This window comes from Schistocerca piceifrons, chromosome 1 (genome assembly GCF_021461385.2).
Source record: "Schistocerca piceifrons isolate TAMUIC-IGC-003096 chromosome 1, iqSchPice1.1, whole genome shotgun sequence".
In the NCBI taxonomy this organism is placed as follows: Eukaryota; Metazoa; Arthropoda; class Insecta; order Orthoptera; family Acrididae; genus Schistocerca; species Schistocerca piceifrons.
The window spans coordinates 1,027,879,105-1,027,895,017 of NC_060138.1; the positions used below are offsets into that span (position 1 = coordinate 1,027,879,105).

General features: G+C 41.9%; 1 protein-coding gene across 1 annotated transcript in view; it reads left to right on the top strand.

Annotated features, from left to right (window-relative positions):
* Positions 1–15,913, top strand: part of LOC124796174 (tyrosine kinase receptor Cad96Ca) — a 463,689-nt gene that overhangs the window by 389,475 nt on the left and 58,301 nt on the right. The window contains exon 7 of the mRNA XM_047260268.1: positions 10,508–10,660. Within this exon, the coding sequence (XP_047116224.1) occupies positions 10,508–10,660 (153 nt within the window). The remainder of the gene's footprint in view (positions 1–10,507; positions 10,661–15,913) is intronic.

Sequence of the window (15,913 nt, forward strand, 5' to 3'; positions counted from 1 at the left end):
CTCTCATGAAGTTACCACCCTTGCTTTTAATTTTACGGAAGGTTGTTTTGACTTTGCTAAATGCTGAATCAGTCCTTCCGATAATCATTTGTCTTTCGATTTCTTCCGATTTCTTCACATTTTTCACGCCACCATTTCGTCTTAGCTTCCCTGCACTTCCTATGTATTACATTCCTCATTATTGCACGCAATAAGCTTTCTGATTTTAATTTTGATTCTTGCACGTTATGTGCTCACTTGCTGATAGGCTATATCCGCCGTTTTAAAATAGGATATTGTACAGTAGATCGACAGCTGTAAATACAATTTAAGGTTGTCCGTTGTAAAATAATACTCTTTGTAGGTCAGTAAGCCAAACGTACCATGATGATGATGATGATGATGATGATTGGTTTGTGGGGCGCTCAACTTCGAGGTTATCAGCGCCCGTACAAGTTCCCAATGTCTGCTCATCCCAGTCTCGCCACGTTCATGAATAAAGATGAAATGATGAGGACAACACAAACACCCAGCCATCTCGAGGCAGGTGAAAACAAACGTACAATGATGGTAACAGGTTTGTGGATAAGTTCGTAGCGTTTTTGCTTTGCAAGTTGGTATCCCGGTTGCTACGTGTTTATTAGTCGATTGTCATTTTTTATTTATAGTCCACTGTCGCTATTTGAGTTTACATATCGTCATTTTGTCATCTGGAGATAGTTAGTGGGTATGTGGACGTTAGAAAATGGGGTGCCAAGTGGAGAAATCGTAACATTTTTTTTTTTTCTTTTTCAGTTCAGTAGAAGAGTGACAGCTGCTGAAGCAGCAAGATATATTTGCGCCATGTATGGGGCAAATGCCATTGAACAGAGCACGGCAAGAAAATGTTGTTCTCGTTTTAAGGAGGATCGTTTCAACACTAGTGACTCGACAGACTCAGGAAGACGTTACGGGTTTGATGAGAATCGTTTTAAACGCATTAATACACGTTGATCCCTGTCAGTGTACTCGAGAACTGGCAAATATGAATTATGATCGTCCCACGATCGTGATACTGCTGCATATCCACTATCTCCAAATGACAAAATGATGATATGTAAATTCAAATAGCAACAGTGGACTATAAATAAAAAATGACAATCGACGAATAAACCAGTAGCAACAGGAATACCAACTTGCAAAGCAAAAACGCTACGAACTTATGCACCAACGTGATACCACCACTGTATGTTACTGAAATACAAAAAGTATTATTTTACAACGGACAGACAAACTATAATTACATCGCCGGCCTTGGTGGCCTAGCGGTTCTGGGCGCTTCAGTATGGAACCGCGCGACCGCTGCGGTCGCAGGTTCGAATCCTGCCTCGGGCATGGATGTGTGTGATGTCCTTAGGTTAGTTAGGTTTAAGTAGTTCTAAGTTCTAGGGGACTGATGACCTCAGATGTTAAGTCCCATAGTGCTCAGAGCCATTTGATCCATATAATTACAGCTGTCGATCTATTGTACAATTATCCTATTATAAAACGGCAGATATAGCCTATCAGCAAGCGAGCACATAACATGCAAGCACCAGAATTAAAATCAGAAAGCTTACTGCGTGCAGTAATGAGGAATGTAACAAATAGGAAGTGCAGGGAAGCTAAGACGAAATGGCTGCATGAAAAATGTGAATAAATCGAAAAAAAAAAAGTTTGCCGGAAGGACTGACTGACTCAGCATATAGCAAAGTCAAAACAACCTTCGGTGAAATTAAAAGCAAGAGTGGTAGCATCATGAGAGCAACGGGAATTCCACTGTTAAATGCAGAGGAGAGCGAGGATAGGTGGAAAGAATACACTGAGGGTTCAAAAATCTCGTGTATGGATACGGCATGCTCTGACCCAAAATCACGAAAGTCAGCTGCTGGCCATACGTGTAGCTCTGCTTGCTTATCATCAATTGCCTAGTGAACAACACCGACCATTCCTATCCCGTACCGTTTCTGGTGATAAGAAATTCTCTCTGTGTGCTAACGCAAGGAAAATAATGGAATGCTGCGCAGAAACAAAGCGGCAACTGCCCGTGCCCGTGCAAAAATGTTAGGCATTTGGTGGAACAAAGACCGTATGCTGTACTACGAATTGCTTCCCCGATTTGTAATCATCACTGCTGACATTTATTGTGAACAACTGAGACGTATCGCAGACGCAATCGAAGAGCAACAACTAGGAAGAGATGATACTCCACGATAACGTTCGCCTGTATTCTGCTAGACTGCCGACAAACACTATACGCGATTTGGCTTGGGAAGTCATTCCGCGCCCACGTTATTCACCTCATCTTGCAGCCTAAGGTTTTCACCTTTTCCGCTCCCTACTGAACAACCTACAAGGAACGTCCTTTCCGGATGAAAATGCGCTACGAACATTGGTCGACGAGATGGTTGCCTCAGAACTACGTGATCTACACAATCGCAGAATCGAAAAGTTAAGTCAGAGTTTTCAGACTGTTGTAAGTAGGGAAGGGGAATATATTATTGAAGACTAATGCTTGTGTTATGTGTATCTGTTGTGATGGAAAAACGTTACGAATTTAGGTACTAACCAAATATCTCCGTTCTATTTGTTTGTAGACTACGTTTGAAAATGACCTGTAAAGCAGAAATTGGCCGATGGTTCAAGAGGTATTTTTTATTTTATTTTACACGTCTAGTTCCGTAGGACCAAACTGAGTAACAAATCTCCAAGGTCATAGAACTTGACAGCACATGAAATTACAACATAAACTTAATAACAGGTAAACTAAAATGTTCATGAATCCAAAAAAAGACATGCCATAAGTTTATGTAAACGCAATCAACAATATAACACAGGAATAAGCTTAGTTTTTCGAGGAACTCCTCAACAGAATAGGAATGACCGATGAGGAAACTTCAGTTTAGATTTGAAAGCGCTTGGATCACTGCTTTGATCTTCGCTTCCTGAAAAAGGATGCAGCAGTATACGGCACACCTTTCTGCGCAAGACTCAAGGAAGTGCGGTCCAAATGCAGATTCGATTTCTGCCTAGCATGAACTGAGTGAAAGCTGCTAATTCTTTGGGATTAGCTAATAATTTTAACAAGAAACGACAGTAAAGAATACATATATGAAGAGACCAATGTCAGAACATCCAGACCAATGAACAGAAGTCGACAAGAAATTCGCGAACTTACTTATTGCCCGAACCGCCCGTTTCTGAGCCAAAAATATCCTTTGAAAATGGGAAGAGTTACCCCAAAAATAATACCATACGTCATAAGCGAATGAAGATAAGCAAAGTAGATTACTGTTGAGCTTGACTAATCATAAGCCCTTTCTGTGTAATTAAAACGTCGGGTTTTGTTAAATTGTGAATTAGAAACTGCAAAAATTGGTGTCTTAATGTGATTCAGCGTTAGCTGATTTTCTACAAACCATGAAGTTATGTCATTAACTGCACTATTTGAAACAGTGCCAACTGTATATTTGTCAAGAACAGTCGAATTGGGAAACGTTCAAGATTTCTTTCACGAATATTCAGCTATTTTCTCCCACACGAAGAAAATGATGGACAGTTTCGTCAGTCACAGATTTTGTGTACTCTTTCTCGTGCAGACTGTTAAAACGGACACGAAAAGATCGTCTATATTGTTTCCGCGTGCATCATATTGTCCGCCGCAGGTCGTTCTGCACTGGAGAATCGGAAATTTCGCGACCCGCTGACTCTATTGCCGTAGCAGCGTGGATGGCTGATTTATTGACTGTTTCGCTATAGGAAAGTTACTTTGCATATGAAGTATGCTTTGATGACGGAACAGACCACTCAGCAATTTTGTGCTCCATTTCTTCAGCCAATTACTAGTGCCCTGACCCGACAAAGCTGTTAAATTGTCCGTACGGAGACGGGCGTCTTTCTGGACTCTATCCAGCCTTTGACAAGCCTGGTGAAGTATGTTGTTATTTTCCGCAGATTAGAACCGTTACTGTAATTGGAGTGAAAATCTGTCATTCATTCTACGTACAGTAATATTTTTTGCTCAATTATCTGCCACAGAATTACACGGCTATTCTGAAAGACATTTCGCACACTCTTAACGAAACACCTCTGTGATCCCAAAAATGGCTCTGAGCACTATGGGACTCAACTGCTGAGGTCATTAGTCCCCTAGAACTTAGAACTAGTTAAACCTAACTAACCTAAGGACACCACAAACATCCATGCCCGAGGCAGGATTCGAACCTGCGACCGTAGCGGTCTTGCGGTTCCAGACTGCAGCGCCTTTAACCGCACGGCCACTTCGGCCGGCTCTGTGATCCCCAAAAACCTGTTTCAGGTATTCTTCATTGTGCTTTATTAAGACGTGATCATATTGTATTAATGGTTTTAAGATTACCACAAATCTCTAGTTCCCTGCTTGGACTGATATTCTTTAAAATTTGTTGCACGTTCGATTTTGAGTACACAATTTCACTCATTGTTTCGAAAAACTATTTCTTTTTCGTTTATTGATGTATATGTAGTCATAGAAGGGTCGACGGTGTTTTTCAGAACGAAGAAACTTGTGAATGAAGTTTTCCTCTTCGTAATACAAGTTTGAATCAATAACTCTTCTCTGTAGATTTGCTGCATTAAATAGAATTTTTTTCTGATATAACTGAGTCAACAATATGGGATTGTGGGTCCACCTTGATGCAAAACACTTTCGTTATTTATTTATTTATTTATTTCAAGATTAGTTTCAGCGACAAATATCACCGTCGTCAGTGGGTTCTTTGATTCTAGAACATGCAGAAATAACATACTTAAAAACATTGTAAACATAATTATAAGTGTACTATTTGATTCAATATATTGTTTTCCGAGAACGATTTCGTAATACCTTATTTAATGTACGCCACAGAATGGTTTTACGATTTTTTTACATTTTCTATGTTTTTTGTGGCCGTTTTTTCTCAGTATGCATCTGCTAGTGTTAATAAACAAATACAAGAATGTGAATTTATGAATGCCAGCGTTATACAATCGGGATTGCGGTAGTGTTGTGGATACAGTTTCGGTGTGTAGTAGGTTGTTACGTAGTTTGTCATGTACTTACATTTGTTAGACGGCTTGCAGATACTTTAAGACACACAAAATCATAACTTTCGCACCTTGTTGGTAACCCAAAACATAACGCCATCTTGCTGTTCGCGCGTGTCGCGATAAATGTGTCGCATATTGCGAGAAGGGTTTTAAAATTGTAGCGGGAGTTTGACGACTTTTGTTCCTTATTTATGTCTGTGCGTGTTGCAACAACACACTCTTTACCGCTGTAAAAGAACTAACACTCTCTTATCACACAAAGTGACATAAATAAGGAATATAAGTCGTCAGAAAACCCGCTACAAGTTTCATAACCTCGCAATATGTGATACATTTATCGCGTTACATGTGAGCAGCAAGACGGCTTAATGTTCTGGATATCGAACAAGGTACGAAAGTTATTTTTTTATGTGTTTAAAAGTAGCTGCAAGCCGTCCAACGAACTTGAGTACATAACAAACTACGTAACCACCTCGTTACACATCAAAACTGTATCCACAACACTACCCCAGTCCCAACTGTATAACGCTGACATACATAAGTTCATGTTTTTGTATTTGTTTCTTAACAGCCACTCAAAAAATTACAGATGATATGATGTATGCCGGGACCAAAAAATAAATAAATAAATAAAAATGAAAAATATGTGACGTATAGTAAAAAAGGTATTATGAAATTGTTCACAGAAAACCATATTTGGAACCAGCGATACACATGTAATAATGTTTTATAGGTATGTTATTTCTGCATGTTTTAGAACCAAAGAACCCACTTATGATAGTGATACCCGTCGCTCAAAATATTTTGGGAATAAATAAATAAATAAGCAAATAACAGAAGTGTTTTGCTTCAAAGCGGACAGACACTTCGATATTGTTGCTTTTGTATGCAAACACGGACCAGTGGAAGAGTTTCAAGATAAAATTATTGCTATAAAATTGAGTCATTTACGCGCGAAACTAAATCCTAAATGGATGACAAAATGTTCTGAATTGTTCGCGTCATATTCCTCAAACTTCTCCAGTCCTTGATGTTTCAACTCATCTGCAGGGATCTTTCCTAGGAGTCTTCTAATGTCTATCAAGTTCTTATATCCCACACTTAACTTTGCTCGAGAATGTAGTGATTACGCAGTAAATCTTCTAAACTTTGCATCATGTTTACAATCGAAAAATTGGGGAAAATTAAATTCCAGTATCCTGCGCTTATCATCTATAGATAAGTGTCAGTACGCGACTAGAGCCGACAAAGTAAGAGTTGTGTTATTGTGGTCGAAATATCGCCAACGCCGCTGTAGATAAGCTGTTTCATATGTAGAGTGACCAAAGAGAGTATTCAGCTTTGGATACGTTTTTGTCTCGACTTGGTGAGCATACTGTTCTTCCTGTGCGAGAGTTTGACAGAAACAAGTGATCGCCGGCAAGCAGATGTCGATAGAATCGTTATTTTCAGGTAAGAGATTGTATAATAAAGCGAGCAAAAGAAAGAAATTACCAGGAACTATATATCAAGTCGTGTTGGTGCCCACTTTTTTTTCAGTCTTGAGCTATGTCCTTGCACTGTGAGAGGTTATATGAAAAACTATCAACTCTTTATCGGACGAGCGGTTTACTACAGAGCTCTTGCGCTATGCTGGGAAACGTCGCGTGTGTGTTGAGGCACAATAAAAGAGGCTTATGCTGAATACTTCCCATATAATCAAAATAACTCAAGAATCACACTTCCCATATACATTCAGCCACTTCTGGTTGTTGTCTCCCATTTCAAGTCCATATGCTAATCCATTCGCTTCTTGCACTTGAAGCATGCGTATTGCTGCGCATTGTCCGGCGAGATACCTGGGCCCTGTGGGGGAAACGTGTTTGAAACGGGCGTTCGCTGTTGGGTCACCTGCTTTGTGATAGCATGGTCTGCATCGGAAAACTGGGGGTAGCGAACATTGTCGCCATGTTTGTTTGTTTCTTTTTTCGTTTCTCATTTTTTTTTAATTAGGGTTTTTAAGAATCTGATAGTCTCAGTCCGAACAAAACGGAACTATCCACATGAAAGTTAAAATAATCTTTAAAAGTTCTAGTTATCAAGAGATAGAAAGAGTAAGCTTCTTCATTTATCTTTCTTCTTATAAAGGTCACTGATTCTGTCACTCGTAATTTGTTGTACCAATTTTGCTTTAGTAGACGGAACCTTGTTGCACTTTTTCACATTGATAAATACCTTCACGTAATTCGGTGACAACTGGCGTCTATCACACTGTTTAGTGAAGTCAATAGCCATACCTGTTTTCCAGATTTTAACTGAGATGTCCATATATTTCGAAACAGCCTTTGAAACCTGGGCAGGTGCATATTTCAAAATTTTAAACATGGCTGACGCAGCAGCTGTTAAAAATCTTCACGGTAAATGATAACAGCCTAACAGTTGCAGGATAAAGATTTATTGAAATCCTTGACCACGGTTTCGGTACATCTAAATATACCTTCATCAGAAGCAAAAGTACACCTGAACAGGAAGACACCTTCATTAAGAAAAAACTTAGCAACATAACTAAGATAGAAGAAAAAAACAAACTCTTACAGCTTTAAGTAACGATGAAATTACCAGAGTGTTACCAGCACAAAAACTTTTAGTCACTTACTATAATCACGTCCTGCAGTGGAATGCTTTAGAAGGAAATTTTTTCAAAAATAATGCTGTGTTGGGTAATATGATTTCTTTCTATTCTCATTACGTTGATAACATAATATTTAAAGGAAGTTACCAAGCCCTGCAACTAATGCTTCATGTTTTTAACAGTTTTCACGAAAAAATGAATTTCTCAAAAGAGATGCAAAACGATGAGAGAGAACTCAATTTTCTTGATTTGAAGCTTAAGTTATTTGACAACACAATTAGCTTCGACATTTTTCGTAAAAATACTTTTTCTGATAATATTTCCCAGCAGATTCTTGTCTTCCCCAAACTCAGAAAATTGCCGTCTTTCACTCTGCAGTTCATCTTGCCGTGAGCACACCTTTAGAACGGGATTGTTTAGAAAAAGAAATATCTTTAGTAAAATCCATAGCTACGACCCTATGTTTATTGACCAAATTTTTAGGAAAAAGCTGCTGTAAAATGTTCATCCTTAGGAGATAACAGGGTGATGAGGGCAATAACTTTATTTCTATTCCATTTTTGGGGAACGTATCATATAAAAAAAGGAGACTTCTTCTGAAACAATACGGTTAATACGGTTACAGAGTTGCCTTTTCCGTAAACAATACCTTAAAACAGAGAGTGATTCGTACTATTGGGGCACGGGAAGAGCTCGGCATTAAATCCGGAGTTTACAAAATTACTTGTAACGACTGCCCCATCAAAGTAAGATATGAAGAAGACATGCTAGGTAAAAATGGGATAAACGTGTAAAATTCCACGTTTGCTGAACATCTGTTGCCCTTAACAACATACGCCACGTGAACTGGATGACGTAGAGAAGTTGACCGTGCGAAAAACATGGTGTGGCCAGATGAATACCTGATACTTTTAACGTTTGTCCTTAACATTTATAGTGATCGAGAACGCCATTTTCAAAGACAACTGCAAGCGTTTGAGCTGGGATAACAGGGATTCTACGTCTCAATACCGTCTCTCCTTTGGCCCTGCCGATGATGACAGTGGCTCGCATAACCTGGTGCCGTCACTCTGTGATGCATAACCTAGTGCCGTCACACAATCTTAGTGCAACGAGGCAAATTGAAATGCAAAGAGAAAAAATAATTCAATATTCAAGTATTACGATAATATCACAATCCAATGCACTTCCAAAACATTCTATGTATTGCGAAATATTTTCATGCACATACGTTACATTGTTGCAGAGCTTAGTGATGGTTTTATTCCATAGGAATGCTTCTGCCGTCCTATACTTATGTATGTATTTATTTCAAATGTCGAAACAGTTACAAACTAATCTCTACGGTAAACTTAATGCATTTATTTGCTAGTTCACGTTCGTGGATTACTTGAGTCACGTTACCCATCCCACTGGAAAAGTAGTCACGTCGATCGTTACAACGTAAAATCTTTTTTTTTTTCCCCGGAATAAAAGGTAGCCCATCTGTTAATTCGAGGTGTAAGCTTTTCCATAGCAAGTTCATCCAAATCCGTCCATCCTTTTCAGCGTGAAGGAGTAACAGACTTACTCCACACACACTTACGCATTTATAACACGTACTGACAAGCCAAAACATTACAGCCACTTCCCACCGCTGCGTTGGATGCCACCTGCTAGCGTTGCGAGCACGGGACGCGCTAACGAAAGTATGTGAACGACGGGGGATCACTCTACCGCAGATATGGGCTGCAAACGGGAAAATCCATTGAGATAAGCGACCTCGACGGAGACAGATTATTATTACGCAGAACCTGGGAACGAGTCTCTCGAAAACGGCGAAGTTGGTCGAATGTGCTTCTGGAGTGACACCTACGGAAGGAAGTAGAAAGACAGTGAAACTATCACTAGGCACTAAATGATTGGAAGTCCACGACTCTTCACAGATCGTGGGGTTCCGAGGCTCCTCTCCTGTGTAAAGTAGGATAGATTGTAATCTGTGGCATTTCTGCCGAAAGAGCACAAAGCTGGTTCACGCACAAGTGTTTCAGAACACATCGTAGGTCGTACATTGTTGAACAAGGAGCTCCATAACAGACCGCCCACGTGTTCACATGTTGACCTAATAATATCGTCAGTTACGATTACAGTGGGTGGAGGACCATGGGCATTCGACCATCGATCTATGGAAATGTGTCGGATCTTCGGCTGGGAGAAGTATTATGCTATGGGAGACATTCTCCTGTGCTTACATGGTAGTAATCGAAGACACGCTGACAGATGCGAATTACCTGCAATCCCTTCATGCGATGTCGCTTCCAGCAGTATAATTGTTCGTGTCTCGGAGCCAGAAACGTGGTACAGTGGTTTGAGGAGGGTCATGTCTCGAAAACCAAATTCGCCTGATCTAGATCCTATGGAACACTTCTGGGTCACTACCTGGAGCCATCACTGCGTAAACAAATCAGCGGTTGATTATTTTTGGCACATTACGTGATATGTGGGTAGACATCTAATGCCACATACCTTCACATCCTACCAACAAACCGTCGGATCCCTGATAAGCCGAATCAGTGATGCATTTCGTTCCAAAGACGGGCAAACAGGCTGTTAAGCAGGTGGTCATTATGTTTCGGCTCGCAAGTGCATCTGGGAATTATATTCAGCTGCTGTGTGTGATACACTTTGGTTACCCTAAATCGTGTATGTCCAATGCCAGAATGTCCCTCTGGAGAAAGAAAAAACGAATTATCATCCCCATCCGCTCGCAATCTTATTTTGTGCTCAATCATTAACAACGTCGTCGTGGATCGGATGTTAAACCCTAAACTTCTTTTTAACATTTCCTTGCAGGTCGTGAAGGCCCCACTGTGGTGGCGGTGAAGACGCTGAAGGAGAACGCGACGGAGAAGGAACGAGCGGACCTGGTCCAGGAGCTGCAGGTGATGAAGATGCTGGAGCCACACCCTAACGTCGTGCGGCTGCTCGGCTGCTGCACGGAGAAAGGTGAGCAGTGTGCTGCCTTCTACACCAGTCTTAGAGTGTGTCTTGTGTGGTTTACTGCACAGTTTGAATGAAATACATACAGCTGCTTTCGTACTGGCATTATTACTACATGATGTCAGCTGCCGAATTTCGTCTATATTACATTAAAAGAACTGCACTCAGATGGACGAGGCGGATTTCGATTATTGGCAGGTAGGTACGAAACGATTACACTTTCAGCTTTGAAGGACCAACATGTATTGCGCTACATGACCATAAAACGTACATGTAAGATGGTGTCGGGACTCCTTGGTTGTGAATGTGACGATCCAGCCCCCACGGCATGTCTCAGACGTAGTCCTGCGATACTCATCTCACGTCGCTTGCACGTCAGCTCTCAGATCCCACAGACTGGTGGGTGGAGGTGAGGTCCTCATGACACACTCATTGACAGGTCACACATCCTCGATGAGAGAGAGACCAGGCCATGCGGCTAGCCCTGGCTGCAAGGCACGCTCGGGAGGTGCTAGCAGTACGAGGACGAGTGTTGTCCTGGAATAGGGCACGGAAGTGGTCATTTGGAATGACAGAGCCATGAGTTTCAGTACCTCCTCCAAGTACAGGCCGGCCGTCACGGAGCACTACGGGATAACGCTCTCCACGCCATAACACTAGACTGGCGAAACATCTGATGGGAAACCACAAACTATTATTTGTGTCGCTCTCCACGGCGCTTCTAGACACGCGCCCAGTGGTTGTTGTCTCTAAGCTAGAAGCAGGACTCGTCGCTAGACATAATCCGCTGCCAGTCTACAGGGCCCCACGTCCATCGTTGCCGACACAAGGCGATGCGGCGTGTGCCTCGCTTCACATAACCGCCTGTTAATGATTAGAGGACTTTGCACAAAGGGCGAGGCAGCCTACTGAATGGTCATTAACGTTGCCGTTGGATCTCTTTACGTATGGTGGACAATCCGTCGGTCCTCGCTCCTTGAGGTGCGTGTCGGATGTCCAGAATCTAGACGCCGTGGATGCGCACCTTCCTGTATTCATAGCCGCGTAACAAAGGCACTCCTGCTGTCTTTATGACCGGTGTGGTGCACAATACGATGATACGGTAATCCAGTCTCCAGCAGCTCCACGATGAAGCTCCTCTCGAATTCATCTAGCTGAGCAACATACTGTCGAACATGTCGCCGGAGTGGCCGTGTGGTTCTAGACGCTACAGTCTGGCACCGAGCGACCGCTACGGTCGCAGATTCGAATCCTGTCTCGGGCATGGATGTGTGTGATGTCCTTAGGTTAGTTAGGTTTAATTAGTTCTAAGTCCTGGGCGACTGATGACCTCAGAAGTTATGTCGCATAGTGCTCAGAGCCATTTGAACCATTGTGTGGCACCCAGGTGATGCTCCAGTAACAATGTCGTATTGACCACCACGGCAATTTGGAACCCTCTCACGTCATATGTTTCTGACATTGCCAGACTGGGTGCGATCTTTAGTATAGTGAACTCCGAAAAATCTCGAAACAGCCGATGTCACTAGTAAAGTATTTATTTAGATGACCGATTTCGCTAAGAGTATGTTACCGTCTTCGGTCTTTCAACTTGTATGAATTGTTAAGTTGAAGATCCAAAGATGGTAACGTAGTTTTACTGGAGTCGGTCGCCTAAATAAATACTTTACTAGCGATCTTTGCTGTTTGGAGTTTTTCCGGAGTTCGACTTCACGGCCCCACCCATTCTTCCCAAGCGACCGGTTGACGGTGCAAGAGTAATCATCGCTATAGCTGATGCTGTACAACATATCCACCCAGTCTGCATGGTCATGTCCTTCTGGGTGCAGCTCTTTCTACGATAATAAGTGTATATTGATACAGAGGTTGTTAGGATGATGATGCTTGGTTTGCGGGCCCCTAAATGCGCGATTATCAGCTCCCGTACAAATTCCCAAGCTTTGCTCAGCCCAATCTCGCCACTTTAATGAACGAGGATGAAATGATGAGGACAACACTAACACCCAGTAATCTCAAGGCAGGTGAAAATCCCTGACCCCACCGGGTATCGAACCCGGGACCCTGTGCTAGGGAAGCGAGAACGCGACCGCGACACCACGAGATGCGGACAGAGAGAGATTGTTGGGGATGGAGCGTGAAAAGCAATGATCCCCGTTCACTATCCTTAGCAACTAGCAACAATACTGTTGCACACAGTTTTGCTAAAAGGAAATAAGCTTAATTTTGTTCATTCTAAACTGTTTTCATTAGCAACAGGACCATAGTTGATGAAGCGATTCGTAAATTAGCATTTACAGTTTCAGTCGTATGTGATTGTTCTTGTGATGACTGACCAGCGCGAAGCTGCGCCGATAGACCGATGACGACATTAACATGGTGCAGATTGCAGCCTTAAGGAACGACAAATGGATGGCTGACAAACTGATCTAAAGGGAATCGGGCGTTTTAACACCTTCAAACATGTTAAGAACTTGAAGGTATCAGAAGAACGTTGGAAAATAGGGCTTTCAATCAGGGCGTAAATGTTACTATGAAGCGGGCAATCCTACGAAAACGTTGGTAAGGACGTATTCATTGGCTCTGGCTACTCAGAATCAAACTACCACTACAACAGAACCTCGCATTCTGGCTACACTACAGCTCTGCCCTTCAAGACAACACTTACAAGTGCAGTGGCGCCACTGTCCAAAGGTGATTGACAGTATCGTCAATACACTAGTAATAACAATCAGACTTCTGGGAAAGAATAGAGTGGAGCAAACGGCAAATGCGTGGTTCGAGTCAGAAACTGAGACGAGCACAGATGTTTCAAATGGTAGAGCAATGGATAAAGAAAACGCATATGCGAGATGAAGGTGACAGTAAACAATGATAGGAACCATCTTAATTTCGATAGATCACCATCTCAATTAACAAAACACATTCCAAACTAAAAATACGATAGACATCTAGTCCGCAGTTTGTGGTCGTCCGGTAGCGTTCTCACTTCCCACGCCCGGGTTCCCGGGTTCGATTCCCGGCGGGGTCAGGGATTTTCTCTGCCTCGTGATGACTGGGTCTTATGTGATGTCCTTAGGTTAGTTAGGTTTAAGTAGTTCTAAGTTCTAGGGGAATGATGACCATAAGTCCCATAGGGCTCAAATGGTTCAAATGGCTCTGAGCACTATGGGACTTACCTTCTCAGGTCATCAGTCCCCTAGAACTTAGACTACTTAAACCTAACTAACCTAAGGACATCACACACATCCATGCCCGAGGCAGGATTCGAACCTGCGACCGCAGCGGTCGCGTGGTTCCAGACTGTAGCGCCTAGAACCCCTCGGCCATCTCGGCCGGCTCTTAGGGCTCAGAGCCATTTGAACCATTTTATTTGATAGACATCTACAACTTAGACGTAAAGACAGAAACGTCTCAGTTATCCCCCTTAGCTCGAGTGGTTAGCTAGACCCAGTAATTCACTACGAGAAAAGTATTTTCTCTAACAACATTTCGCCCACATGTGTAAACAGCTGAATCTCAAGTCATGGCGGAACAAAAACAGAATAGGCTCCTTTATGATAATAAGGAATTTCCAAGTGCAATGAGCTCGCATGTTACTGTTAGTTCGATAACGCGCGAGATCGTTGTGGCGCCAGCAACCATGTTTACCTTTTCTCATTGTCTTCGAAGACCTTCAAAAACTCTTTATAAGCAGTAACGATAATGAAAGAAATAAACAAATGGAGTATTCTGTATAGTAATATCACAAGCACTAATACAGCAGAAAAGCGAGGCCGTTGTGTCGCCTCCGATGTTGATGAATTGTCTTCCACGACAGTTGGCTGAATCACGGAAAACCGAAGTCAGTTCGGTCGGGAGGGAACTTTAAATATTTTCCTCCAGTATTTCACTGCTCCATCATTTTTTTCATTGTGTGGCTCTTAGTACCTTAATAGGAAACGATAGTTTTTCTTACATCGCGATTAAAAATGGAAACGTTATGTAGCCTACATGAGGCTTAATAAATGTGAAGCTTTAACTTAGGTAACATTACATTTTCTGCTGAAGCGTTAAAGGCAGTAGATTTGTTTTGATCAATACTTCATTGACAAAGCAAGCATTCTTAGCTATCTCCGTAACTTAGTATATATCGTTGTGTCACTTGTGGGACGTGCTTAAAATGTTACCGAATTCTGAGGTATATTTGTCGTACAACACATTAAAATTAGGATTGTAGTTTCTGTTCTGTTACATCCGTGGCAGGACGAAGTTCTAGAAGTTCTTAATCTACCACTTTCACGTATACTGTTGATAAACTATTTCCTTTCTTAGATGTTTATGCTGTTTGTTTTGCTAGATCAATCATCATAAGAATTTAATAACAACTTAGTTCTTTGTTTACAATTCGGACAAGAATGAGAAAGCCGAAGCTTCTACGTACCCAGAAGTGCGCGTTACGTTTCGGTTTAGTAACTCTCGTCAGTAAAGACTATGGAGCTTGATATACAGGGTGGTCCATCTGAAGTTTCGGATGAGATTATCTCGAAAACTATACATCGGATAAAAATAGTGGGTAATACAATTTCGTAAGCTCAAAGGGGGACATCAAATGATACTACACATGACCCCCAGCCCCCGTCCCCTTGGGTGGGGTGGGGGGCAACTTTTAAATCTTAAACGGAAACCCCCATTTTATATTGCAGATTCGGATTCTCTATAAAATAGTAATAGAGTTTTGTATGAAACATATTTTTAAACCATTGACAGATGGCGCTGAAATCGAGAGAAATTAAAATTGGGGAAGAACTCCGATTTATTTAGAATGATCCGAGAAGGATGCATCAAATCGATACAAAATGTGCACCAATTCTTTCATTACGCCAAATTAAGTTCTTTTTTTTTTTGTTCAACAAAATGTATCCTACCCGCCACAGTTTTTGATGGAAGGAGACGGAATGATATTAAAATCTCATTAGGGAACTCTTACCAATTGCATTACTCACCTGACTATGCGCTACCGCGGCCAAACTGCGAACTATTGCTCAGTATAAAGGTTGGTGAAATGGAATCAGACGCCGCTCCTACCATCCAACAGTCCCAACGCCTTCTCCAGAATCACCTTGACCTTTTTGCTGCATGGTGTAACCAGTGGCTCCTGAAACTCAAACCCTTCCAAGACCCAGGCAATCATCGTAGGTTGTACCACTCGCTCCTTCTGGCTCCTGGATTTCTCCCTTACTGTCTGCGCCTGTCCTGTCCGCCTCACCCCCACCCTCACCT